Raw genomic sequence first — 27192 nt, 5'->3', positions numbered from 1 at the left:
AATGGAAATATTTTGTAGGCACACGTGAACTTTTAAGAACTCCCTAAGAAGAACGGTTATCTGATATTCCGATGGCGTATTGGCGATCGACCGCCCATACTCTAAAAGAGCGGACCAATTTAAAATATGCCCGACACTTTCAGTCGTAGCATATTTCCACATCTGGCACCAGATAATAAGAACGAAAAGGTACTTAGGCAAATGGAGGGTATGGTATGTGCCGACCTTAAGGGTACCTTTTTTGGACTTCCAAAGTCAGATCGCAACCCTAGTACCCCCCCGGGGGCGCACAGCAGTGCACCGAATGCGAATGTATTATTCGGAGTGAGAGTGAGGCAGTATAATTACTTTTGGCGTATTGGCGTAAATGGAACGAATATAAAGTAAGATTGGTGTAAGTTAAACTTCAAAGCTTTTCGAGACGAGCCGCCGAGCACCCAAACGCCAGATTTTAAGCACATCTACCTCGCTTTATCCACCACTCCCTCGACCGCCATAAATGTAACGACGTAGTGGAAATATAATATTTAAAGCTTACTTTGAGTGCAATTTTGAGCAACTTTTAGGCGCGTAAGAAGATCAAATATCCCAGGGCTTTTGGGGTCTTCGCCCTCTAAACCCTAGGTTTGCGAGGTGACGGGTATGTCCGAGCCGAAAATCGAGAATCGACCCTTTGACAGACAAAATTTTGGTGATTTTGGGACCCTTTGAGAGACTTATCCTAAACTTTGGTCCATTTTTTCCAAATTTTGGTTTGATTTTCACCAAATTTTGGTCAAAATATTTGGAAATCGTGACCCTTTGAGAGAGAAATTTTTGATTTTCGTGATTTTGGGACCCTTGCCTTTCAGAGACTAACCTTTGAATTTGTACCCCTTTCAGAGACTTTTGAGGAATGAGAAAAGACGTACTCGCACATACCTGGCACCCATTTTGCCTAAGTACCCCCCCGGGTCTAAGCCCCACCTGGACCCGTTTGGGGGGCTTACAGCGTGCTCCCAAACCCCGGGGGGGGGGGGTACTAGGGTTGCGAGCTGGACGGGGGTGCCGCCCGACTTTCGACCCTCGGACCCTTACCGGGACCGAGGGGTAAATCACTAAAAATTAGGTGTACGAGATTTTGATTTCTTTTTGATTTCTTTTTGATTTTTGATTTTTATTTGATTTTTTTTGATTTCATTTTCGTAATTTTGAACCCTTACACTGAAATTGACGCTGTTTAATGGTTTTTGTACCCCTTTGAGGAACTTTCGAGGGTGCAAAAAAGGACCCTTATTGCTCGTACATACCCGGCATCCATGCCTGAGTATTCCATGCTAGGAGGTGTGGCAATATTGGCAAAACCTATAAAAAAATGCTATGTACGCAGTAATTGCCAACCCACAATCAAGTTACCTTTTTTAGGGATTAATAATTTCGTGAATTTCAGAAAATGTTTTCCAAAGCTATTTTCTTTCCTTGTTTATGGTCGTTTTAAATCCTCTGTTTGAAGCCCAAAAACCTCTCCTTGATATTTTATCAAGCTCGAACTCGTTTTCATCCGTTCCGTTCCGTTTACCTATAAAAATTGAAATATCTCAAGAACTGGAAGAGCTTTTAACATAATTCTTTTTTGTTAGCAGAAAGTTTTCAACCTTAAAAACTAAATGCAAGTGAATCAGCGTTGTAGAATAACGTTTTTCAAATAACTCTGTCCGCAAAATAATTTGGATTGAAAAAGAATACACGTTATATTATGGACCCCAGCCAACATTTGTTGTTTTGGCTTTGTCTCTTGGATGACTCGTTCTATTTGACTTTCGACTCGTTACAGGTCGTTCATTTTTACAAATGTCGTTAGAAAAATGCCGCGTGGGGAAACGAAGGAAAGCGCTACAGCAATTTTCCCGAAAATTTCAAATACAAGGATATTTTTGGCTTTTCCATCTTGAATAGGAAGAGAAAACCAAAGAATTATAGAAAATATCAAATTATATTATACACTTATGGATCAAATCATTAGCTCACAAAGCATGTTCTAAATTCAAATTCTGTTAAAAAAAGATATTTTGGGATGGTAAAATAAAACAAACAAAAAAACAAAGTAGAATGTAATGTTATTATGTACAAGTGCCGTAAATTTTTTCGTTAAAATTTTTTATATTTTTACTGGATAAAAAATAATTTTCCCTTGGTTTTTTGTCAATATCACTTCTTCCACTTCTTCATAGAATTGGAAGTTTCATTTTTTTATAGCCGTCTTTTTATAAAAAATGTTTTTCTGTATTTTTTTACATTCCGCTGTAAGCAGGACCACCACCACTTTCAGGGACAACCCAATTGATATTTTGACTTGGACATTTAATATCACATGTCTTACAATGAACACAATTTTGAGCGTTGATCTGTAATTTACGTCCACCCGTTGCTTCATCGTCGATGTACTCGTAAACACCCGCTGGACAAAAACGTGCTTCAGGCCCATCAAAAACTCCTAAGTTTCGTTCAACAGGAACGTCATCATTTTTCAAAGTCAAATGAGCAGGTTGGTCGTGATCATGATTCGTGCCGCTTAGTGCGACAGATGAGAGTAGATCAAAAGTGATCTTGCCATCAGGTTTAGGGTACTCAATAGGGGTGCATTCTGCCGCTGGTTTCAGTTTCTCAGCATCGATTCCGTCGTGTTTGAAGGTCCATGGCTCACGACCACCACCGAGCCAATAAAAGAGGCCAGTATAGAGCATGGTTCCCCACAAATGTAACGGTGTTTCGAAAGACGGGCGAATGTTTCTTGCAGAATACAATTCTTTGTGTAGCCAACTATCTTTGAATCGCTGTCCGTAAGTGCTTGGTTCAATTCCTGTGTAAAAAAATAAAGACACATTCGTGACTGCAATCCTTAAAAACTATTTATTCAGGATCGCATCAGAATGTAGATTAGTGGACCTTATTTATATGACCTTAAGTTATTCTAAGATTTTTAGTTAGTACAAAATAATTCCTTTCCTAAATAGAGTATCAACGATTCAGAGTGTTTATGCTATATTAAAATCTTTCTTAATCCGAACAAAAACATAGTCCCCGCGAAATCGTATTAAATACTCTCCATGATTCGAATATTTTAGTAATTTGAAAGAGATTTTGTATATAATATGTCAAGAGTCCATACTAACCAGATTCTTTCTCTTGGTTGACTTCGTCAGACAACGCTTCGAAGATTGATTCAGCGGCTAACAGACCACTCTTCATGGCACCGTGTGTTCCTTTGATCTTTGGCACGTTCATGAATCCAGCTGAGCATCCGATCACACATCCTCCGGGGAACGTTAGCTTCGGTAATGACTGGTTCGAAGGATATAAAAGACGAGCATTAACAAATAAATACATAACATTGAACAAATGACCCCCTTTCCTATGATTTTCCAAAGCTTTTCAAAGATATCCCAAAGATTTTACGATATTCCGGACACTCTATTTACTTAATTTCATTTACTGAATAAAATAAAAACAACTAAATTTTCCGTCAGTTGACAAGTTAGAACATTCCACCATTCCACCCCTTACAGAAGTTATCACAAGATCAGGCAACTCACCTGGTAGCCTCCTTCATTCAAAGCTCTGGCGCCATAAGCGATTCTGGTGCCACCTTCAAATGTTTCCCGAATACTTGGATGTGTTTTCCATCTCTGTAAAAACAAATGAATTCGATCATCAAATCTCGGTTTTAGTAATAGCTACAGGCAAAGAAATTGAAGGTTTACTCGGGACCATTGAAGACACCATCCAACCATCTATTTATTCATAGAAAATTTACAAACAGCGCCCTTCTCTCAACCACGTCATACCAACAAAGAGAGGGTTTTAAGCAAAATTTGTGAAAATTAATTTCAGCAATCCAATTCAACGGGCGTTTACCTACCAATAAAAAGGGTCTCCAAAATGATAATTATAATTAAACTCCGGTTAAGGAGTTTCTTAAAATCAGTGTTTCTCATTTGTAATTGAGCGTAAATCCGATCAATCGCGATAGTCAGGTTCGATTTCCCGATCTTTCCGGTTTGATTTCCCGATCTTTCCGGTTTGATTTCCCGATTTGATTTGCATTTGCGCTCGCACTTACTAGGATATACTCTTTTAAATTTTACGTTCAAGAAAGGCTGACCATGATAAAGATGTTTGCATAATGGTTCGCTATTCAAAAATGACAATTACCGGAGTTTGCAGCCGTCATTACGGCTGTTTTATTGAATTTTAGATTTGGGTTGACTTCTCAGTAGAAATAGGTTCATATCGACCAGTTTATAAATCCTGTGTAACCTAACTTTGAAACTTTTCCTTTGAGATTATAAATCTAAATTCTTTGGAAGGATCGAAATGAGCTGGAAATTCGAGTAGAGGGATTTAAAAGATAGGTAATACTAAACTCCCTGCTTCTCTAACAGTCAAGGATATGTTCAAATTAGCGAATGTCGGTTCTTTAGCCTATTATCGGTTCTTTAGCCTATCATCGGTTCTTTAGCCTATCATCTGTTCTTTAGACAATAACATGTAGGGTAATCCAGCTAAAAAATTACAAAATTGCCGATTTCTATCGAAATATGAAAACAATAATCATGTCTCCTTTTACACAATTATGAATTGGGTGATGTAAGTGTTGGTGTGCCGGATAACTTTGAACAAATTCTAGTTGTAGAGGTTTCCAAGATTCGGTAATGTAAGTGCGCGTATACGTATTTACGTAAGTGCAGAGGTTTTCTACATTTTGTGAAGATCTGTAGTTTGTATAACATATAGAACCGATGACCGGTTATTTAACCGATAAATATCGACCTTGTCCTTCGAAAAAAGTTGTAGAAGACTGAGGATAGCATGCTGGAAGTCACGTTTCTCTAAGGCATCTGTATATTCATCAAAAAACGTGATCTGAAGGCATATGCCTTGTAAATTTATTCAAGTATAAGTAACTAAAAAGCTTTCAATTTTCGAAACGGAATTGCATAGGTCTCAACCCTAAGGTGAACATTGATTCAACCATGAGAAAGTAGAGAATATCGGAAATTTGTAGCGCCATATACACAAAAAGAGAAACAACTCAAGACTATAACTAAAGTCATTTTCCTTGATGATGTTGGTTGGAAAGGCTGACGAAACGTTTGAATAAATCGATTTAAAAAATATCAACATGTTGTCGCTTTCATTCATCTTTATATTAAACTCAAAACTAAGAGAGACGATATCCCCTTTTTCTCTACCATAGGATCTATCCTTTGATCATTAAAAACGTGAACTAAAAAAGGGGTAAAACACTCGGGAAAGAGAAAAACAACTGTATAGATAACATCCCAATCGAACAAGGGTGAACATGCCTGGCAGAATAGGGTACGAGGACGTGCCGTTGATCATCGGTGGTCTATTTAATGCTTGATATCCGACCCATTACCCTTGAGAGACTGTTTTTTGCTGAAAAGGTGACCCTTAGAGAAAATAACCTAAAAATTTTTGGTTCCTGCAACCCGTAGGTAAACTTTTTAAGGTTAAAATCCCCGATCCTTAAGGCACGCATATACCAAGCACCCATTTTTACCTAAGTACCCCCGGGTAATGCCCGCATTCTTTTTCACCGTTCAACACACAAATGTTTGAAAGGTTTATCAGACAGGGTCAACTCTCACCACTTTTCCTATTCAGGGTGGGTGAGTGTCGTATTTTGTATCTGCCAGTGTCGACATTTCGTCTCCGTCAGGCGTCAAGCCCTCTCCCTCGGGGATTAAATGTAAAGGGGGATGAATGGAAGATTGTATGAATTTTGTCTTCAAAGTGAAAGAGAAAAAAATGAAATAGAAGGGAACTTTAACAACCCTCATTTTCCCACTTTCCCCCTTTTTCTTAGGTGTTTGTTACCACGTAAATATTTTTAGTGCTAAAAACGGTTTTAAAAGTTACATAATCTAAAAGGCAAAACACACCAACAATTGGTACAAAAAAAAACACAAAAAAACATCCTCTCAAAATATTGTGGTTTCGTTATACAGCTAAGTTATATAACTAACTATGTAATCAGCATCACAACACTTCATAATCCTCGTAATTTAACTTTAGAGGGTGCTTGACGCACACATTTTTTTAATGTTTTTTTTTGGAGATTCTCCGAGGAGAACACTCTGGTAAAATTTGACTTTGATGCAATGGCAGTCAAATAATCAATTTTTCACCCTGAAATGCTCATTTTAGGCATTCCCCCCCCCTCGTCAAATAATATTTGAGAGATTTAGATCATACTATTTTGTAGCCCTGAAAGAATGCTATCAGAAATTGTATTGTCCATTATATCTCCATTTTCTACATGTTGAGATCCCGGGGGGGGGGGCAGTGGGTATGTGCGGCGAAAAAATTGGCTTTTAGAATCGCACCCTTACAGTGCAGAAAAAAATCGGTGAAATTCATACCCTTACAGCGCATTTTTTCAAATTTTAAACTCTTTTAGAGCAAAAAAAATCAACATTTTCGAGCAAAAATTTGCAATTTTTCCCAGATTTGCTGAAATTTCCACCCTTACAGTGCATTTATCAAAAGTCCACCCTTACAGTGCATTTCTGATATTTTGAAAAACATACCCTAAACCGCCGCACATACCCGTCGGTCAATTTGCCTGACTGCCCCCCCCCCCGGGGTTGAGATATTTAGGTTTAAAATCTCAAGACTCTGTGAAAATAATGCGTACTCAGCAAAAAAGTCTAATATTCTTTAAATCCTACGCTGTTATATTTTCCCAAGCCTTTCCTCGTTAAAAAGATGTTATTGAATAAAATATCGCGTTATGCATTTTATCCCAACGTAATTTTCCTTCTTAAATATATAATTCATTGAGACGTTCCAAAAAATGAGAAAGTTTACCTGGAACTCTTGGAAAGGACTCAAATAGGGGTTCTTGTAATCCAAACCAACCTGAAGAGTAAAGATGGAGATTAACAGATTATAAACAGATTAAAAGAACCAGTATATTTTGTGCGATCTTCAGCTACTTCTAAATCTTTCACGCTTATGTCCTTAATACGCCTGGGGCTTGTTAACTTAAAGCCTGAAAAGGAACATAGTATCAGTATTTTTAATGTAATTTTTGAAACCTGAGGCTTTGAGGTATATAATCAATATTTTTGTAGTATATCGCTTTTTGAATGGCTTTTTTTAACTGGGAATAAACTAAAAGAGGGAAAAAGAGGGGAAAACAGATCTGAACTCTATATTCTGAAAGCTCCCTTTTGATTATATTGCGTATATACAGAGCCCGAAGAGAGGACCAGTTATCTTGAGATTCCCTTGGCGGAACGTGAGCAAGATGGCAGTACAAAGAGCACAGTGGGCCTCGTTTAAATTGTATACAAAAGATACGTTGCGTGCTGTTCATAAATTTCAGCGCACGCGAATAAGATTTCGCTGAGAACAGCTATTATTTTCTTTTATTTTCTATCCATCACTAAATATTGATCACTACAGGAGATTTGAATAACATGAAAGCTACATCTGAAAACTTTTACTAACAGGAGCAAATGTGCAGCTTGGATCTAATACTTATCAAGAAATGCTCACGAACTTTCATATTTCCAACTAAGCCCTTGGAGAGACAACTTTGGCTCTGTATCTATGTAACCCTTCATAGACTGAATCCTTGAAATTTATCTCTGACCCAATACCTTTATATGGGTAGGTATTCTCCCGGAGAACATTTCATTACATGATGATTTTTATAACACTCATTAGTCCGGCATCGGCACTCACGCTTGCTTTATAAGAACAATTTTATAAAAACATAAAGGGATAAATTTTCGCGAAAATCTAAGAACATAATCGAGTCATAGGATGAAGATTGGGGCACTCCACATTTTAAATCCAAATTTCAGCTTTTACATCCTGAGATCCCAAGGTCCCAAGTCTTAAGTCTCATGTTAAAACTCAGAGTTTCAAAGACGTACTTAGAGTTAAAACTTTAGTTTAACGCGCTTAAAAGTTATTTGCGGTGTTTAAAGTTTCGCAGGGAAATCCCCTTTGTCTCAAATGTTTTGTACATGATTGTAGAGGAATTTCCAGGGTGTCTAAGGAAATTATTTTTTCATTTTTCCAGATGGTAAAAAGTAATCATAAAACTTACAAAGGGTAGAAACTGATATGCCCCCCAATTTTTTCAAAAATGGTTATTTTGCAAAATGCAAAGTTTTTCTTTTTTAATTTGTCATAATTGTCTTTTATGTGCATGTTTTGAGTGTATTTTTAAGCAATCTAGAGCTCAAATTTTCAAAATTCCCCTCCTCGGGCCAAACAATGGTTGGCCCTCGCTGTGTCATTAAACTTCAGCCCCCCCCCAATATGAAAATACTTCCTACGGCACTGCATCGTCACGCGTTATTTAGACTGGAGTCGTTTATAATGAGTGTAATACAGTAGTATAGGTGTTAAATGATAATACGATTATTGTTACGGGATTTTGATTGACTAAAATTTGTTTTCTTTCTACTATGTCTGAATTAGTCGCCTAGCTTGCTAGGCTAAAGACGCTATTGCGTCATATTACTCTAATAGAACATGAAATGTTATATAAAAAACGTTTTATTTATAAACGTGATAATAGAATAACATTGTTAAAATACATTTGTTAAACTTTATAGTATCGAGTTAAATTCAGGGAATTGTCATACATTTCTTTTTTTAGAAAACTGATAAAAAATATGCCTAGCAACTGAATTTTGATCATATTGTATGCATGAACAGCGGAACATGATTTGCTATAAATCTGTCAAGATAAATAGACTTTAAGAAACACACTTTTAAGAAACACGAGGCTCAGAATGCCTAAAAACTAAGAAACATCTAAGAAAAATGCTGAGGCTGAGAATGAGAAAAAAAAACATTTTTTGATTCGTTTTTTTTTTAAAGGAGCAACATTTAAGAAACATGAGGCTGATTATGTCAAAAAGTTGAGAAACATGTAAGAAACATTTAAGGCTCAAAAAAGACCGATTTCTTAAGAAATATTGAGACTGATTGGTAAAACTAGTTTCTTAAAAAAAAAACGTGTAAAGCGCAGCCCACAATGACTTAGAAGTACTCTATAAAACACACAACCTATACTGTTGCATACTGAGGAACACTGTAATCATGATTTTCTTATTTCCATGCGATTCAGCAATCTAAAAATTCTCAGAATACAGGCACCACGCAACAGGTACGGCAGGTACGGCGGCCGCCGTACCAGATTTTCACAAAAATACCCGAAGTTTTCCTCTTCGTCGGTCAAATCGCTATAAAATCGCTTAAATTTCCTCATTCGCCGTACCAGATATAAAAAGCTTCCGTCGTGCCTGGAATATGATATTACTGTATACCGGATGAAAAAGATAAACGAATTAAATAAAAACGGTCCACTTGTAAGGTTACGCGACGCATGTGTGAGTAACAATGAAACGCGCACATGGAATTATGGTTCATTTGTTGACTACACATGCAAATTTTGTAAATTTCAAAAATGAATAAGGATCTCATAAATAATTTAATGCAATTGTTTTCAAATATCATCGCTAACTGAAAGTCTCTCATTTGTTACACAAAAGCCAGCAACAAAAACGCGTGTACAGTACCATCTCAAACGCGTGCGCAGTAAAAGGCTTGAATTATGTAGGTAAAACATCTTTAATCAGAATGTTACACCATAAATCTAGAGTGGGTACGGGTTTCTATCAATTCATGATATTCATGATGTAATCTTTGCGCCTAAACAATAGATGTGACGTAACAACTTAGCCGCCATTATTGGTGGCAAAAAAATTGTCCCGCTAACCTATTTTGTATTGAAACCGGGGGTTTACGAAAAAGAAAGCTTAATATCTTGTGACGTAATATAATAGAATTAAATATCTTTTGGAAATCTATTGCAGATAATTAAAGAATTTCAATGAAAGGGGTTTTTCCTTGATTTTGAGTATTTGGACTTCTGTATTAATATTTTCTTATTTTTTCCGAGGGTCCTTGTTTGGAAAACACTGGGGAACGTATTTGTTTTGCCACCAATAATGGCGGCCAAATGTTTTGATTCGGAGTGTCAATCAACGAAAAGATTACATAAGATTACATCATGAATATCATGAATACGTGAACTAAAAAAGGTTAAAACATGGAGGTATAAAGAAACAGGAGAAGTATGCTATTGTAACCATGCTCGCCCTACGATTAAAAATATTACGATGTATGCATGCTCATAATCTCATATATCGTGCATTTTTAATGAGCTCTTTTGTTGATAGGTAAAATCTTATTATTGGCTAACTTAAGTGTTGGAAATAAGATGGGACGAGATTCATTGTTTCTGACATTGGTGTAAGAAAATATTTGGATTAAAAAAGGGCCTGTAAACTTTGCAATCCTTCATCAAATAACAAGATTTTTCGATCAACATTTTCTTCAAGGTGAACTCTATTGCTTAATACTTTCCTCCAAAATTCTCCAGCGACTTTTTGTCTACAAATTGGGTCTGAAATTGTGCGTGCTTATAAAGAACTTTCCATTTTCTGGCTTGAGAAAATATCTTTTCAAAACAAAATTTAATGGATGACAAAATTGAACGCAAACTTATTTCGTGGAGCTAAATTTTATTTTATTCTCGTATATTAGAAGGCTGGAAATCTTCGATGCTGATAATAAGAATGTTCAGAGCAAACTTGAGTTCTACTAAAAAGTCGTATTTCATCGGGCGAGCCTAGAATTTCTTTTAATTTATTACATAAAAGAAATCAAAAGACTTTAACGACCAATTACCGACAAATTCATCTCCTGTCTTTCTTTATACCTCTATGGTTAAAATCACGAGTCAGTGAACAAAGGGAAGTTTCTAAAAGTCCGACAATTTTTAGGCTGGCAGCAAAAATGCCCGGCAATTAAATACATAAACGGTTGCTTCAGTTTTCCGAAACCGATTATTTCCAACAACAAAAGTTAAACAGAATTAGGAGTAGGCAGTAGGCAATCATGCTACTTTATCGAGATAATAAGCGGCTGAAAAAATAACGAAAAAATCCAATGGAAATGCACAAAAACGGAGATTTCCCGAAAAACTAATGATGAAATCTCGAAAAAAATAATAACGAAAAGCCGGTTTTTCCTTCATATTTTCGAAAATCCGGCTCCGTCCGTTTTGGGAATTGCCATCTTTGTCCCAAAAATCAGAAAACAACTAATGAGCCAATCTCGAAAAACAGACAGGTAACAGACAGACGGACGAACGACGAACGTACGAAATAACAGACAAAGGTTAATTTAAAATTTTCACCGAATCAAAAACAGTGTGTATATTGGAAACAAATAGCATGTAGCATTTGATTGAACTTGAAACTTCGAAAAATGAGAAAAACCTTTTGTAGGCTACGTTGAAACGAGTTTTACACCCCTTCCCACAGACCCACTGGGACCCCTACTGGAAAAATTGGCCAAAATATCGTCCCCGGTGGAGATTCATACTCAAATTTTTGTCTCCAGCGAAAATACTTGCATCATATCAAGGACATTTGACATAACATAGATTACGATACACCTCGTATACATGCTCTGTCTATTTTACCGGGTGAAAAATACATAGCTTATGGTTCAGTGTTTATAGGTTTTTTAAGTCGATTCAACGTTTGCTATTTTTTGTCTTCCTTTTGCAAATCGATATAGATCAACTTGGATCGTTAATTGGGTTGCTACAGTCAATAAAATAGTGAGCACGAGTTATTTTATGTAAATTTGCGTTCAACTTGATGCGACTTTTTGACATATTTTTTATTTTTATTTTATATCTTTTGAACAAATGAACCCAATTTAAAAACATTATACGTCAAAGTTTTAGCTTGGCCCTTTTAAAATGAAAAAGGAATTCCAAAAAAAGACACTTTTTTGCCTATTTTTGGGGTTAGGAATTTTGCTCACAACATCAGTTTTTTTGCCATGAAAAGTTTTGCCATTTTTTGCAGGCCCCCTCTCAAAAAAGTTTCAAAGTCATATCTACTTTCGAACCAATCACACGCAGTTGAGTCTCACGAAAGATGCTACCGATAATAATAAAGGTTGGCCCCCTACTACGTCAAAACTTTTACAAAGTTTCTTTTTTTCGAAAATCATCAATGTCACCAAGAAATAACATAACTTCGCCCGTTATTTGTTTTTGATGAGGCACGTGCATAAGGAAGAATAATGGTAGTATTTCAATAGTTCATGTCTTGTAAACTTGAGAATAGTGAAATAACTTACTACAAAACCGGCCGAGACAAGAGGGCCTTCATCCAAATGATATAAGAACGAGCCACCGTAAGTATCACTAGGCTGAAAATGAAAAGAAATATACTCGAAAAAGCCCTTGAAAATAATGTCTGTTATACCCACGTGTCAGAAAATTGATGTGTTTGTTTAAGCCTTGAAATTAAGGTAGCTGTGAAACCAACTAATTTTAGACACTTTGAATAATTTTCCGTCTTCTACTAGATCTACCGAAAGCACAAATAAGTATAATATAGAAGTGTGACCTTACTTTCCTCTCATTTTTTTATAATCGTTTAGGAAAGCCGATTAAATGCACAGTAAGATGGCTTAAAATTATTGGCCTGTTTTTGGCCTTCTAACGCTAACGGTCTTGAGATAACCTTGACGTCTTTTTGCCTAAATATTCGAGACTTTTTTATCTAATTTATCTTTTTGAATTTTAGTAAAAAAAAAAGAAAATAATTTCAACGTACGCATAGGGCTACAAACACTATACAACATTATTGTTAGAGAATGTTTTCAGGGTTTAAAAGAATTACGATAAATATACGTACCAGAGGCCAACCAGCTGTGTGAATAACTAACCCAGGTTGATGTTTATCAGGGTCGATTTCCCATAACTGAAATGTAAAGATATTAAATTATAAAATGTAAAGAATCGTAAATCATGACCCCAAAAAGAAAAAAAGTAGGGCTTTAGCAATGATCTAAAAAGCTCTGGCATAAGGGCATGGCCAAAACTCATTCATATTTTTATTTTTAATCAAAAATATATTTCAAAACCAAAAAATTTAAAAATCCATAACTCGGAGTTTCATGCTCTAAGCAATCATCAGATGTAACTAAAAAATTAAAAAGCTGTATGAAAACATATGTTACAAAATTTGTAAAATGCTGATTAAAAAGTCGTAAAAAAGTGGTAAGAAGTGATAAAATCGTAAAACTATGAATTGTCACGAGGGACATCAAATGTGTCCGGAGGGACGTCTTTAAAGTTTTTTAAAAAGAATTTGCTCATATATATGACGGCACGTGGAGATTAGTTCGGTTCTTTTGTTTATAAGTTTGTCTTTGGAAGTAATTATGTGGCACTTTTCGGTCATACAAAGGTTGCACGATTTGCCCCCATTTGAATAGGGTTTTGCGTGATCGATGACTTTCCAGGATAACAGGGGTGAAATGTTATTGCGTCTGGGGAGGACGACGAGGGTGAATTTTCAAAGTACGTATGGAAACTACAGAACTACAGAACTAAAGAAGCTCTAATCCTGGTTGGTTTTATCGAGCACTCTTTGAATATGATTTCACCTCATTTGATTGATATTTTTATTTTTATTTATTCTGATATTGCTACTAAAAACTGATACAGGAACCAAACCGCATGTGACTAGTTTGAAAGTTAAAGCGATTCCATTAAATTGCATTCATTTCAATAAAATCACACAGAGCGAGGAATCATGAAATGAAGAATGTAGTAAAGAAAGTCTCGTAATCAAACACTCAAAGGCTATCAGTATCCCACTTAAAGTTCAAAATTCTCTTATATCCAATAATTGAATAGACGTTTAGAGAAAGTGGCACCAATCGTAATTTATCTGACAGAATTCCGATAGGATTTCTCACCTCTTTTATACCTATGCCATAGGTTTGTTGGCAAGAATTCTCACGTAAATTGAACTTGTTGAAGATTTGTTTCGCCAAATGACCATGACATCCTTCTGCAAATACGGTGACCTTGGCGTGAAGTTCCATACCTCTTTCAAAAGTATCCTGGAAAGGAAATCATAGATTTCATACTGCAAAATTGTTTATATACTTGTAAATTTGTGAACGGCGTATGCCAAGGGAAGTTGGATGTCAAACTCCATGCAGCAGCTATGTCTTACCAAGGATGCCCTTATACTTAATGCCTGGCAATTAAAAAGATTGATCAAAGTTAGGTGGAGAAATCAAGGGAAAAAAGTGGCATTCCCTCCCCTTTTTGATAGACAATTATCAAAAAGCAAAAAGGGACTCCTAGCTTTGAGTCGTCCTCGGCTGACTGGAATCACAAAAGACTCATATCCGTAAAATCTGGAAGACATTGATTTTAGATATAGGGATTAGTTTGGCATACCTTAGGTGAACCATCTCTAGCAATACCAACATCTGCAGTTGCAATCCCTTTGACACTTCCGTCTTCATGGTACAAAACCTATAACAACAACGATAAAAATAATGGAAAGATAATGGCTGATCATACTAAAAATCAATTCCACTCCTCTTTTTCATTTTCACAAAAAATATTCAAATCAAATTAGCCCATTAGTAAATGCTTTCGATGCCAATGATATTTGAGAAGAAGATTTTAAAAGAAATTATCCTTTTTTACAAAAGATAGGTTTAAAAATAAACAGTGAAAAGAATTTGTCTGTGACGAGAATAAAAAATCTAGAACAGGAAGATTATAAACACCCAAGTTTGATTGATAAAAAAAAGTTTAGATAGAACTTCTTTTTGATTAAAAAATACCTCACTAGCAGCGATACCAGGGTAAATTTCAACATCCATTTGTTCAGCTTGTTCACCAAGCCATTGAACAAAATTTCCAAGACGTACTAAATAATTGCCATGGTTGTACATTGGCAAACCTAAAGAAACAGATAAAGTTATATTTCAAGAAAATGAAAGTTTTCTCAACAATCTCAAAAAAGTCCAGGTGAACTTTGAGAAAATTTTATGTTGTTTTATCACTTAAAATACAAGGCTAAGTACTTCTCTAAACAATCAAACCAAATCTAAAGCAAATAACAATATGGCAGGTTACCTTTAAAAACTGGAATATTGATCCCTTTGCTTTCCGTCAAATAATACATTTTATCACCAGTAACTTCAGTATGAAGTGGAGCCTGAAAAAGAAACAATAAAGTAATTTGAATGCTTGATAAAGACAAGTATAACGAAATCGAGCTCATCAAAACAAAGTTTCTAATAATGGATTCAATTTTGTTGAAACATTATTTGCAGACTTACATCACGTTCTTTCCAGTCAGAAAAAAGCTCATCCAAGGCTTTTGTTTCAATACAAGCACCAGATAAGGTATGTCCACCTAAAAAAAAAAAGTTGTATTTTTACGAGAAAAAGGAAAATTTACATTTTGTATAAGGTATGCATAATATAAGCAAGAAAAATAAGTTCCCTTGAAAATTAGTTCCCTTAAGGTATTTTATGAAGTGCTGGTCTTAATCATCCAGCAATATTTGATGGGATCATCTACTACTTATTAAGGCGTCCATGCAAATTTGGTAACCTAGTTGAAAGGGGTAAGTTATTTCATACCAATTTCGGAAGCCTTTTCAACCACAGTGACTTTGAGGTCTATATCCTGTTCTGCAGCTAGTTGTTTGAGTTTGATTGCAGTTGTCATGCCAGCTGGCCCTCCTCCAACAATGAGAACATCAGTCTCATCGGCAAATCTGTCCATATCAACATCTATTAAAGTTGTAGAAACTTGTTAAAATAATACAATTTAGGTATAAAACATGTACTGAAAGCAGTCTAAAACCAAGGGTTTCTTGACAAATATCCACCATATTAGTTTTTCAAGTTTGAAAATACTGATACTTCTTTGATTGCTTACCAATCAAATATCACACATTAAAATATGCCTTTAAAAAAGGGAAAATTAGTTGAAAATTTGGCAAATTTCCCTCTTATGAATACCCTTTTTCCTGATGAAAATTTTTCTTTTAAATAAACTATTTACACTATGGCAGGTGACAGAGATGTTTAGAGGAGGTCCATAATGGAATTTGGAAAGATTGTATTCAATTAATTTTAACACTCATGTTGCCTCAGAGTGAGGTCACAAAAATGCTTGCCAAAAATACAAGAATTTAAATTAACATACCAGCCCATCGTTCATCATTTTCTCTTGATTTGATGGTGTAATGTGTTGTGATTTGATTGTTTATAACCGACCCTGAGATTGCTCTTGCATGCTTGACTACTCTAGAAATTCCTACAACAAAATAAGCAATCAAGCTCACTTAGTATAAAGCTTGTGCATCTTTAAAGAATCTGAAAAAACACAAGTATTAGTGATATGCCCAGACCTGCCAAATATCACGCATATAGCGTGCATTTCAACATTGTCTCACACAATTATTGGAAAACTTGATTTCTCATGCAATCACACGCATTTTTCGATTTTTGAAAAAAATCTCTCTGATTTCCCTAATTTTGGCAAAAAGGTCTCCCTGATTTTCCGATTTCCGAAAAACTATGTTTTCCCCAATATCCCGGTTTTTGGAAAGAAGTTTCCCTGATTTTCTGACTTTCAGAAGAAAATTTCTATGATTTCTGATTCTGGATAATTGGAAAACTGGGCTAAGATTTCAGATTTCACTTGGAATTTTTTATCTCATGCAAAATGGACATCTCAAGTTGGCAGGTCTGTATGCCGAGTGGAAGGAAAAAGAAAAACAAATTAAATGTATTTGTGGAAGAACTGCAACAATTTTTCCTGAATTTTGACAATACTCTTTAAGAATTTTTGTAAAACTCTAGAGGAAAAATATCTGAATGTGAGGGCTTTCAAATGAGCCTACAATTACTTTAGATCATTTTAAAACTTTAAGTGCCCATCCTACAGTAGCTATGGTAAAATTACTTTTAAAAGTTTTCTGTTTTTATAGGGTGGCAATCACAAATATCTTTGTTTCGCGTCGCCCGACCGACACTCGAAAATTGAGTAAAATTGAGTCGGTGAGTCAGTAAATTTGTCGTACTTTTTCTGTCAATGACGTTTCCTTTGTTAAAAAATTTTAGTATTGCCGATTTTTTGCGAGCTATTTCTAGCGCATTTGCAACCTTTTGACTTTGTTTATCATTACATGCGCCATTTTGGGTCGGAGGTCACAGGGTTCAAAGGTTATAATTTGAAACCACCCATAACACGCCGTTGTTTTGGCTGCTGGCTGGCTGGCAGTTTCCTTCAAAAATACACATCAAAAATGGATGATGGAGGTTGGACGAGAAGAAGAAAACCCGAAAATTTTTACGACCGGCCGACCGACCGACCGACCTTTAAACTAAATTAGCTTTCTTTTTTAAACAAGTAACTTTTTCCTTTGTAAATAGAAGTCTATATTCAACAAAAATCATCTAACCTAATTATGACTCTTGTACAATTGTTTCATTTATAATGATTTTCTAAGGGGGGACCAACTTACGGTATTGCACTAAGCCAAGGAGGTTAAGCGTGCAATTAGAAGGATTTCCTTGACTTTTGAAACTGGCCTCTGTTGGTTAGCTAATCTGGACCTAGAAACAGCTGCAATACACTGTTTAGTAGTGTCGACTGCGCACGCGTCCAAACAATTTCCATTGTTTTGATTTTAGCGACCGCTCTTTCCCGTAAAAAAAACGGCAGGCAAAATTTGGGTCCTCGTAAGGAAACCTAGCAGAGAAATGGTAGGTAAAAAACTCCTTTTAATCATAACTTCTTTTCCTCTTGATGAATTTTTGTAAAATTTTTAGGCAGTATAGACCTACAGTTAATTCTTCATACAAAAATTACGGGAAACACATATCTGGACTTTGTACCCTATGCTGCACACTAGCACTTAAGCTAATGTCTCGCAAAAGCAGGACACAAATTAGTTTTTTGAAGTTTGCAAAAAAACGCCACATAATTTAGTTAGCAGATGATAATTGAATACTATTCACTGATGATCCGCGGCAATATCGTAAAGCAAGAATCGCTTCGCGCGTGTTAAAAATGGTAGACTCAGCTGTGACAGATCATTTTGATGGAAGTTGTTGGAATGTTTACAAGACTTTTGACAGAAAATCCTTTGTTCTAAAATTGTCAATGATGACAGTGCCGTTATTAATTTTGTTAGATCTGATGTTTGTAAGTGCACTTAATAGTTTCGATTCCCATTGAAGAATCATATTTTGGTTTTCATGTTATTAGATGCTGTTTTAGAGCTTTAGAGCTAGCCTGTCAGGCAGACCTGCCAACTTGAGATGCTCATTAATTTGCGTAAGATATAAATTACGAACGAAAATCCGAAATCTTAGTCCGATTTTTCTGATTTTCCAAAAGATCAGAATCTGGGAAAAATTTTTCCAAAAATCAGAAATCTGGGAAAAAATTTTCTGAAAATTGGAAAACTGGGGAAACTTTTTCCGAAAATCAAAAAATCGGGGAAAAGTTTTTTCTGAAAATCAGAAAATCTGGGAAACTTTTTTCAATTGTCAAAAATGCGTGAGAAATCAAACTTTAGAAAAATTGCGTAAGACAATGTTGGAATGCGTGAGTCTCATGCCCAATGCGTGAGAGTTGGCACCTCTGTGTCAGGAGAGATCCATAAAATTATCATTGATATCATGTTCAAATATCTAGATCAAAACATTCTCTTTAAAGGAAAGAAAAAAATCGACAATCTTTACATTCCTCTAACCTTCCACAGTATAAGTGCGCATTTTTACCTACCGTTTTTACGGTGGAGATAAGCGAGACTCCTAAACGGTGTATTTCATTTTTTGGTAGTTTGGGTAACTTGCATCAGTGGAGGTAGCCTGGGAATCCAAGCTTATAAAAACAAAAAGAACCTAGCATCTCACAAAGTTCTAAGATTATACCGTGAGTGGTCCTAAATCCGACAGCGCTGCCTAAATCCGATGGGGTCTTTCAAAGATACAAACTAAAATAAAAACAAACCTTTCGCTGTGACGCAATGAAGATACCAAAGTGTCAACAAAACTGAGAGATTTGATACATTGAACCAATTAGACCAAATAACAATAATTTCTTCTTATACAAAACATAATTTTTTATTGAAATATGTACAACGTCATAAATGACAACAATGTACGTAGCAGCATCAATTCACACTTTTTAAAATTACATTAATTGACATCTTCACATTATAGCAATCTTGTTAGATGTTTTGTTTTGAGAGTTCTTGCAATAGTTTATCGTTCAACTTGGAGAGGGAATGTTTGTAAACATAGAATTTTTTTCATAACAGTTATTTTGGGGATCGGAATTAGGCAGGACTGTTGAATTTAGGACCACTCACGGTAGAGCTTGATGCAGGTAGATTAGTCTGATACAGAATGTTATAAACAGTCTGTGTGTGAACCCTTGTTGACAGACTTTCTGAACTTTGGAAACCCAGGCAAACACACATAATAAACTTATCATAAAAACTCGTTCACAAGCTCTAAAGACTTTCAAAACTACTAAAAACCACATCAAAACATCAGTCACATGTATTTGGACTTCCCCAGCCAACAGCCATTTTGTTTCGAAATGAATTTGTTTTCATTTTCATTTGTTTTTCTTTTTTCTGCAGAGTCAGTTTTTTCCATAAATTACAGTATGCGCGAGCATCGAAATAGACCTTTTTTCAAAGAGGACGTCCTGTTGTGTTGTTGAATAATTATGTAGTCCAGCCATAATAAATGATAGAGCCATATTGATCATGCATATTGTAATAATTATGCATGGTTTTATCATTGTTTTTCTGCTGGACTACATAATTATTCAACCAATCTGGAAAGTAAGGATATCTCTGGCGCAGACTTTGGATTTCCTAGGCTTACAAAGGCTATGCCAAAATCTCTGGCGTAAATATTATCTTCTTTCCGGACTGGTTATTAAACAGGGTGGCCTCTTTGAAAAAAGGTGGCCAATCAGGTCGAACCTGCATTATTGCATGGAACAATCTCCCTGCAGGCGAGTTACCTGTGCCAAGGGTTAAACAAGCAGCAAAAATATCATAAACTAGACTGTGGCAGTGTAGCTCTAAAGCTCTAAAACAGCATCTAATAACATGAAAACCAGAATATGATTCTTCAATGGGAATCAAAACTATAAAGTGCACTTACAAACATCAATTTGTCAGATCTAACAAAATTTATAACGGCACTGTCATCATTGACAATAAAACAAACAATATTCTGTCAAGAGCCTTGTAAACATTCCAACAACTTCCATCGAAATGATCTATCACAGGTCAGTCTACCATTTTAGCGCGGTCCGAGGATTGAGCCGAGAACTCTCGCAGAGGGCCTGAGCTCCCGCGCAGCGCGCACCGCGGGGATGGAAAACTTCAATCTGTCAATCATTTTCTCAAGCGAAGAGTGCGCGAAGCGATTCTAGCTAGCAACTCCAGAAGATTTTTCAAATTTTAATTTTTTTTTCAAAACCTATCCTATCTTGTAGAGCTTTGAAAAAGAAAGAAAATTAGGAGTCATAGGCCTCCAGAGGATAAGTGGTTGTAAATATATTCAAATTTTAGTGTCAAAAATTTGACTAAAAATGTCAAAAAAAAGGTTAGGAAAATAGCTTGGAAAAATTCGAAAAATGTGTCAAAAAAGAAAAAAAAGAAATTTTCCAGTCATGCTTCTTCAATTTTGCATATCTCTTTTTCTAGTGTAGCTAGAGACCTGAAATTTGGAAGGAGAATTATTTGATGGTGTTAGAATATTATTTTATAAAAATATTTGTAAAATATTTAGTATATTTATCAAAATAATGAAAGATATATCTTTTTTTGAAAAAAGAAGACATTGCATTGTTTTATTTTTGTTTTTGAAGAAAATTAGCTTGGAAAAGGTTGAAATGTGTCAAAAAAGGTGGTAGAACCCATTTTCAAGGGGCCTCTGGAAATGGAGGAACAAAAACTTATGAATAAAGAATAAGTTTTTCTGAAAGGAGAAACCCCAAATGAAAAGAAAATCCGTTTCGGCAGAAATAAAAACTTTTTTTTGGGACATTCCCATGCAAAAGAAGCAAAAAAGTGAAAAAAACTACATGAAAATGAAAGAATTAGAATTAGCGATTGTGATTTTTGAATTCCTCACCCTTTTTCTGATAAACATACAAAGTTTCAGCCTTCAAATACATTTTCCTCCGTTTCCAGACACATTTGTTCATCGATAGTTGGAAATCTTTTTTCTCCCGTCGGCAAACAATTTTCAAAATGTTGCAAAACGTTCGGCATTTTACCAATTTGCAGTCTAGCCCGCCGTGTCCACAGTGTTATATACCGCTGGAAAGCTAAGATCACGGGCTTTCATTTAGTAAAAACTGGAACGCTTTAGCATACATAGAAAAAAAGTTCGAAGGGTTCAAAGTTCACGGAAAAATGAAACATTTGGTTTGACGTCAACGAAAGTTGCATGACTTCTGGAGTCGCTATTCTAGCTTTACGATAGTGCCGCGGATCATCAATGGATAGTATTCAATTATCATTATCCCTTTATTTTCATTCCTAGAACTTTTGCAAAAAAAAGGAAAAATAGAAAAGTTGTATTTTTTACTGCTCTATTCACATACTGAATTTGAAAGATCTTCTATGTGGCGTTTTTTTGCAAACTTCAAAAAACTGATTTTTGTCCCGCCTTTGCGTGATTTTAGCCCAAGTGCTTGAGTGCAGCATAGGGTACAAAGTCCAAATATGCGTTTCCCGTAATTTTTGTATGAAGAGTTGGTGTGGTGTGGAAAAAGTTTAAAACTTTAACGCTTGATTCCCGCCCAGGCTACAGTGGAGGCTAACATGCATAGCCCTCAAATGAATGACCTGTCTAGTCATTAAAATACAAAGTTAAATAAAAAAAAAATGGTTCAGTGGAGCTGTGAGCGGAGCTGCGTAGTTCACTTGTTTTGAAATTTTGCTGCTTTGATTATTGGTCAGTCATTTGATGGCTTTGCAAGTTAGCCTCCACTGATGCAAGCTACCCAACTTCACAGTGCGTAGCTAAAAGATATTCATAGTAAATTCTTGAAACTTACTTGATACTGCTGTTTTAGTTCTTGAAAGAAACATCATTGAAATCTATTATAATTGGAAAGAAATATGGCCATAAGCCAGAAAAGTGACTGGTTACATAAGATAGAACTTTACTTTGGACTTTGATCGATTTGCGATTTTGCGATGCATTCGTTAATAAAACCCTGTTTTCACTGCTCCCAGTTTTAACTATATTAAAACTATATTATTGACTCAGTCTGATCAGTTTAGGTGTGCACAGGGTCTTAAAGTTAGCTTAGAACTCGTAAAATCTTTACAATGTCACGCGGGCAAAGGAGCACGCGCGCGCAAATTTTAACTTTCGCATTTTGGATTGAATGAAAGAATGGATGGATGGAATACAGTCGATACAGGTCATACAGTAGACTCCCGGTTATTCCCCGTCGAACCTACCTGCACTTTATTCGAATGATTTGGTTATTCGAAGTGAGATGGCGTTCCCCTTGGATCTGCTTACCCCCAACTCAGGCAAAAACACTCGGGAAACACTCGTGGTTATTCGAACTTTCAGTTATTCGAAGCGTATTAGAAGTTATTAGAAGTCTATTCCCCTGGGCCTGGGTCTTGGGCCAATTCACCCTTAGTTCGTCGAATGAGAACATTGATTTTCTGTGGATTTAAACAAAAAATCAGGTTTCAATATTCATGGCTATTTAAACTCTTTAGCGATTTCTTTAAGAGTTCAATACTCTCCAAGGCCTCCAAGTCCAACATTTTCTTTTTTATAAATTTTATCTTTTAAAACCTGTTAACAATTTGTTCAACATTATTCGGTTCTTCAAGAAGTAAAATTTTTTTGTGTTTACTACGCTAGATTGGGTGCTCAACTTAACTACTTCAATGACTTCAGAAAAGTCCATCCCTCCCATTAAGGTTAAGTTGAAAATCTGGCGGGAAAACAAATTTTTCAGTTATCCGAGCTCCTTTTATTTATCCCCCTTGGAGCTTCGAATAACCGAAGCCTACTGTATCGATCTGTACATACAACGCAAGGTGATATTTAGGTTGTATACTTAGGGCACTGGGGGGGGGGGGGCTAAAATGGATGCAGGTAGTTATCTGGAAGGACCCTAGAAATTTTCATCCGACCTACTAAAAAGCTCTGAAGGTCGGGTAATTTTTTAACATCGGATAGATTAGATAATTGAATTTCGCAAGACTGCGTCAAGGATTTTGCAGCAGGACAACGGACCCCCTCGTTTTGGTGGGTCCATCCAAGCGAAATACTTTCAGGTTTAAGGGGCATTTGAGCCAAATAGATAGTTGAAACCGACTTGCGATACGGCACATTAAAAGGCACATTGACCCATATTATTCCCTAGCCAGTCTTCATCATTAAAATATCAAAACTCACCTGAGTGAGATGCCTTGGAGTTTTTACAAGATACTTCACTAATTGGTCATTTAAAGTGATAGAGATATCGCGTTCTTTAGAAAAAGTAATAAGATTCTTTTATTACATCTTAACGACCAACCAAATCAAATAAGAGCTTGTAAAAACTCCAGCTTGTCCCACCTGAGTTGGGTTTCGACCACTAAAACCCCCCCTTCCATTTGAAACATGGGTTTCGACCGCTGAAGTTGGGTTGCGACCGTTGACGGGAAAAAAATACGCGTCGGCGACAGCGCCAATCTGCCATCAGAGTATCAGATAAACCATTCAGCAGGACCAATGAATACCGTGCGTATCACAGCTCGAGCAAAATTCAATATTTCCTCCGAAAACTTGGCCTCTCTCTGGTACCTAGGGTAGGACCATATAACTAAAAAGGAGGAAAATATGAAGATTTTCTAATTTGAGCTACAGTGCGTCCAGAACTAAAATAAATAAAGAACTAATCATTTGGGTTCTCAGTTCTGTGCGCTTTGAAAATATGTTTAAGTGAAATCTCTTGAACTAGTGACAAAAACATGTTTCTTGCTTTTTATCTTAATACGTTTCTTGAACGAATTATAAAATCAAAATTATTCGCGTTAAAAATTCCTTAATAAAATTTTATTTACAAAAGGAGACATTGGTAGAGCGCTTCAATCGGTGATAAGTGAGTGTTCCATAAACTAACGAACTTAAGTTTATTTCATTCAGTAAACATGAATGAGATAAGACAGATAGATAACCACACGCAGTGTGACGTCATTAGAAAAAGACTAATCCAAGGCTCTCTGTCTTTTCTCCGGAAAGAGACCAGTGTCAGACGAAAGAACATAAAATGTGAGATGGATTATTTTCTCAATTCTTTAGTCCAATCATATTGTTTCCATTCCTCAGAAAATTTGAGTACTTTTCTTTTGTGCAAATCAAAACTTTGCTTGGGTGGTTTACGCCATAAAACAGGTTCAAGGTCCATCATGCCACCCATAATTTCCTAAAAAAGGCGAAATTTTTCAAAGTTAAACAAAATTAAACCTGGAAAGTTTTATTTCAATAACATTTTCATAAAAATTGGCACGTGTACTAATGAAATAAGGCATTTAAAAGTATTTCTTTACATATGGAAGAGTTCCAGCCTGTTTGAGGAAACCGAGTTGGGTTCATTGGGTCAGGTAAAAAAAAAGAAAAAAAGGCATTAATTAGGAAAGGGTTATTTAAGAATTCATCTTGTTCTTACTTTTCCGAAATAATGCGAAAAGGATTCTTCATCTTCGATCACATGACCATATCCGCCATCTTTGCCAAACTCTACACTGAAGTACGGTAATCCTTTTGGTATCTAGAACATAAAACAGTGATTTCAAGTTTCAATCATTTGACCAGATTGGATGATTAAGTCCGAATCTAGTTTTACATCTCTGTCAGAGTCCTTATAATGGCGAATTAGACGTTGGCAGAAAGTTGGCTGTCTAAATCAAATCGTCTCTTCAATACAATGACTTTTTTTTTCTTTTTGAGTAAAGATTTTATTCGCTAGCTTTCTGTCCACTTTTTGTCGACTCGAACAATTAGAATAGGCAGCAAAGAAAATCAGCTGTCTTAACTAGAGCTTACCGCTTTTGATACGCCATCTTTGTTGGTAATGTTGACAATCTTTTTGTTTTGACTCCATTCTGAACCAGCCTCCATCAACGCTTTCTAGAACATTCAAAGACAGGGTGATTAATTAGTACATTGTTGATTTATGGAAATGAAACAATGAGTTATGACATATCCGAAGCAATCATGTTTACTCATAATAAATCGTTCCAAAAAGATGTATAACTACATCGCCCATAAAATATGTCGGCGTGTCCATGATTACACTATTCGCCATGCCTTTTTAAATCAGGCTATCACAGGCACGACGCAACGGGTACGGCAGGTACGGCGGCCGCCGTACCAGATTTTCACAAAAATACCCGAAGTTTTCCTCTTCGTCGGTAAACTCGCTATAAAATCGCTTAAATTTCCTCATTCGCCGTACCAGATATAAAAAGCTTCCGTCGTGCCTGTATCAGGTGCTTATCCTTTTTTTTACGAAAACAAAATTTGCCTCTTCTGTCTCTGGATGACGCTACCTGTCTCTGGATGACGCTACATGTCTCTGGATGATGCTATCTGTCTCTGGATGATGCTACCTGTCCCTGGATGATGCTACCTGTCCCTGGATGATGCTACCTGTCTCTGGACGATGCTACCTGTCTCTGGATGACGCTACCTGTCTCTGGATGATGCTACCTGTCTTTGGATGACGCTACCTGTCTCTGGATGACGCTACCTGTCTCTGGATGATGCTACCTGTCTATGGATGATGCTATCTGTCTCTGGATGGCGCTACCTGTCTCTGGATGATGCTACCTGTCTCTGGATGATGCTACCTGACTCTGGATGATGCTACCTGTCTATGAATGACGCTACCTGACTCTTATCTGCCCTGGGTTTACAATGTAATAGAAACAGATCGTAGATTATCAAGGGGTAAAATGTGCTATAACTAAGGAGCTTGACTAAATTGCAAAGTGCTAAAACATCAAAGAGGTTTTCTGAGATTTTGCTAAAAATGCACGATAAGATTTCGAGATGTTTGCGTACTAAAGTCTACTTTTAACTTTGAGTGTGTTAAGGGTTATTCCTAATTGCTAGGTGTAAAGATAGATATGAGTCCTCCGAATGCATTCAGGATGGGTCCTACCCACGAAGGAGTAGGAATCACGGCGCTGACAGACACTGCGACTTGACAGACGCGAGCTGCCAAACTATGGCGTATACCATGACACTCGAACGACACTGGGAGAGCGATGCTCACGCGAGGCCGAACCTTATGAGTGCCACGGCACGTCACAATGTCTGTCTAATCTACCCACACTCTTGTATCAGAGTAATGGTACCCAATTCCCCTCACATGGCATGGGTCGACCCGGGCGAAGGTATATTCACTTGCCAAGTGAATCGTAGAGACACGGTGGGTATCGAACTCGGGCTTCCCAGGCGGGAGTCAAGGATGATAACCACTACACCACAAGGCCACTAACGCTAGGTGTATAACTTACTTTAAAATAGATCGGACACAAATCACCCAATTCTTTTTCAATGGGAACACATTCGATCACACAGTGGTTTTGATGTCGTAGATTTTTACAGGTCTCCATAAAGACAACATCTTGATCCTATGATAAAAAAGACAAGAGAAATCAAGGATTGGCTACCAAATTGGTAGAAGTGGTTGCTAGGTTTACGAATCGAGGAAAATGTTATCCACTACAAAAAATGACCAGCAAACAATACAATCTTTAACATAGATTTATACAATCTTCGATGGCCCCGCCCTCACAGCAGTTTGCGTGAAAATTTAAAAATTCTGCGTGAACATGAACTGCGTGAATTTCGAAAAAATATTTCGAGAATGCGTGGATTTGGAAAAAAAATTCATGAAAAGGACCTAGTTCTAGAAGGAGGCCTTAAATTTGATATGTTGAAAAAAATGAGTAAATGAAACCTTTACTTTTAAGAAAAAGAATTTGGTTTTTCCTTTTGATTCACACCTGCTTTGAATTTAAACTCTGGAAAAGAATATAAAGGCTGGGTTCCTCCATGCGCGCACTTTTTGGCTTCAATCCTTTTTGCTTGAAAAAAAGATCACGTTATAAAAATGTAGCGCGCGCTCGAAAAAAAAGTTGAACAACTTTTTTCAACCGTTACGTCAGATC

General features: G+C 36.4%; 2 protein-coding genes across 2 annotated transcripts in view; both read right to left on the bottom strand.

The window, feature by feature from the left end:
* Positions 1-1953: 1953 nt before the first annotated feature.
* Positions 1954-22171, bottom strand: LOC136820304 (electron transfer flavoprotein-ubiquinone oxidoreductase, mitochondrial-like). The gene is made up of 14 exons (XM_067076502.1): positions 22053-22171; positions 16152-16262; positions 15581-15733; positions 15274-15350; positions 15068-15149; positions 14773-14891; positions 14378-14455; positions 13885-14031; positions 12816-12881; positions 12253-12324; positions 6874-6924; positions 3573-3665; positions 3153-3321; positions 1954-2839 (listed from the first exon to the last, which is right to left on the bottom strand). The coding sequence occupies exons 1-14, from the start codon at positions 22087-22089 to the stop codon at positions 2271-2273; spliced, it is 1824 nt and encodes a 607-aa protein (XP_066932603.1). The 5' UTR covers positions 22090-22171; the 3' UTR covers positions 1954-2270.
* Positions 22172-24022: 1851 nt separating this feature from the next.
* LOC136820322 (CWF19-like protein 2) overlaps positions 24023-27192 on the bottom strand; it is a 47809-nt gene continuing 44639 nt past the window's right edge. Inside the window, exons 20-23 of the mRNA XM_067076518.1 lie at positions 26536-26652; positions 25058-25141; positions 24681-24782; positions 24023-24437 (exon numbers count right to left, since the gene is read on the bottom strand). Coding sequence (XP_066932619.1) covers positions 24294-24437; positions 24681-24782; positions 25058-25141; positions 26536-26652 — 447 coding nt within the window. The 3' untranslated portion in view covers positions 24023-24293. The remainder of the gene's footprint in view (positions 24438-24680; positions 24783-25057; positions 25142-26535; positions 26653-27192) is intronic.

This window comes from Clytia hemisphaerica, unplaced genomic scaffold (genome assembly GCF_902728285.1).
Source record: "Clytia hemisphaerica strain Z4C2 unplaced genomic scaffold, Clytia hemisphaerica genome assembly, whole genome shotgun sequence".
Taxonomy (NCBI): Eukaryota; Metazoa; Cnidaria; class Hydrozoa; order Leptothecata; family Clytiidae; genus Clytia; species Clytia hemisphaerica.
This window is presented reverse-complemented; position numbering and strand designations above follow the sequence as displayed.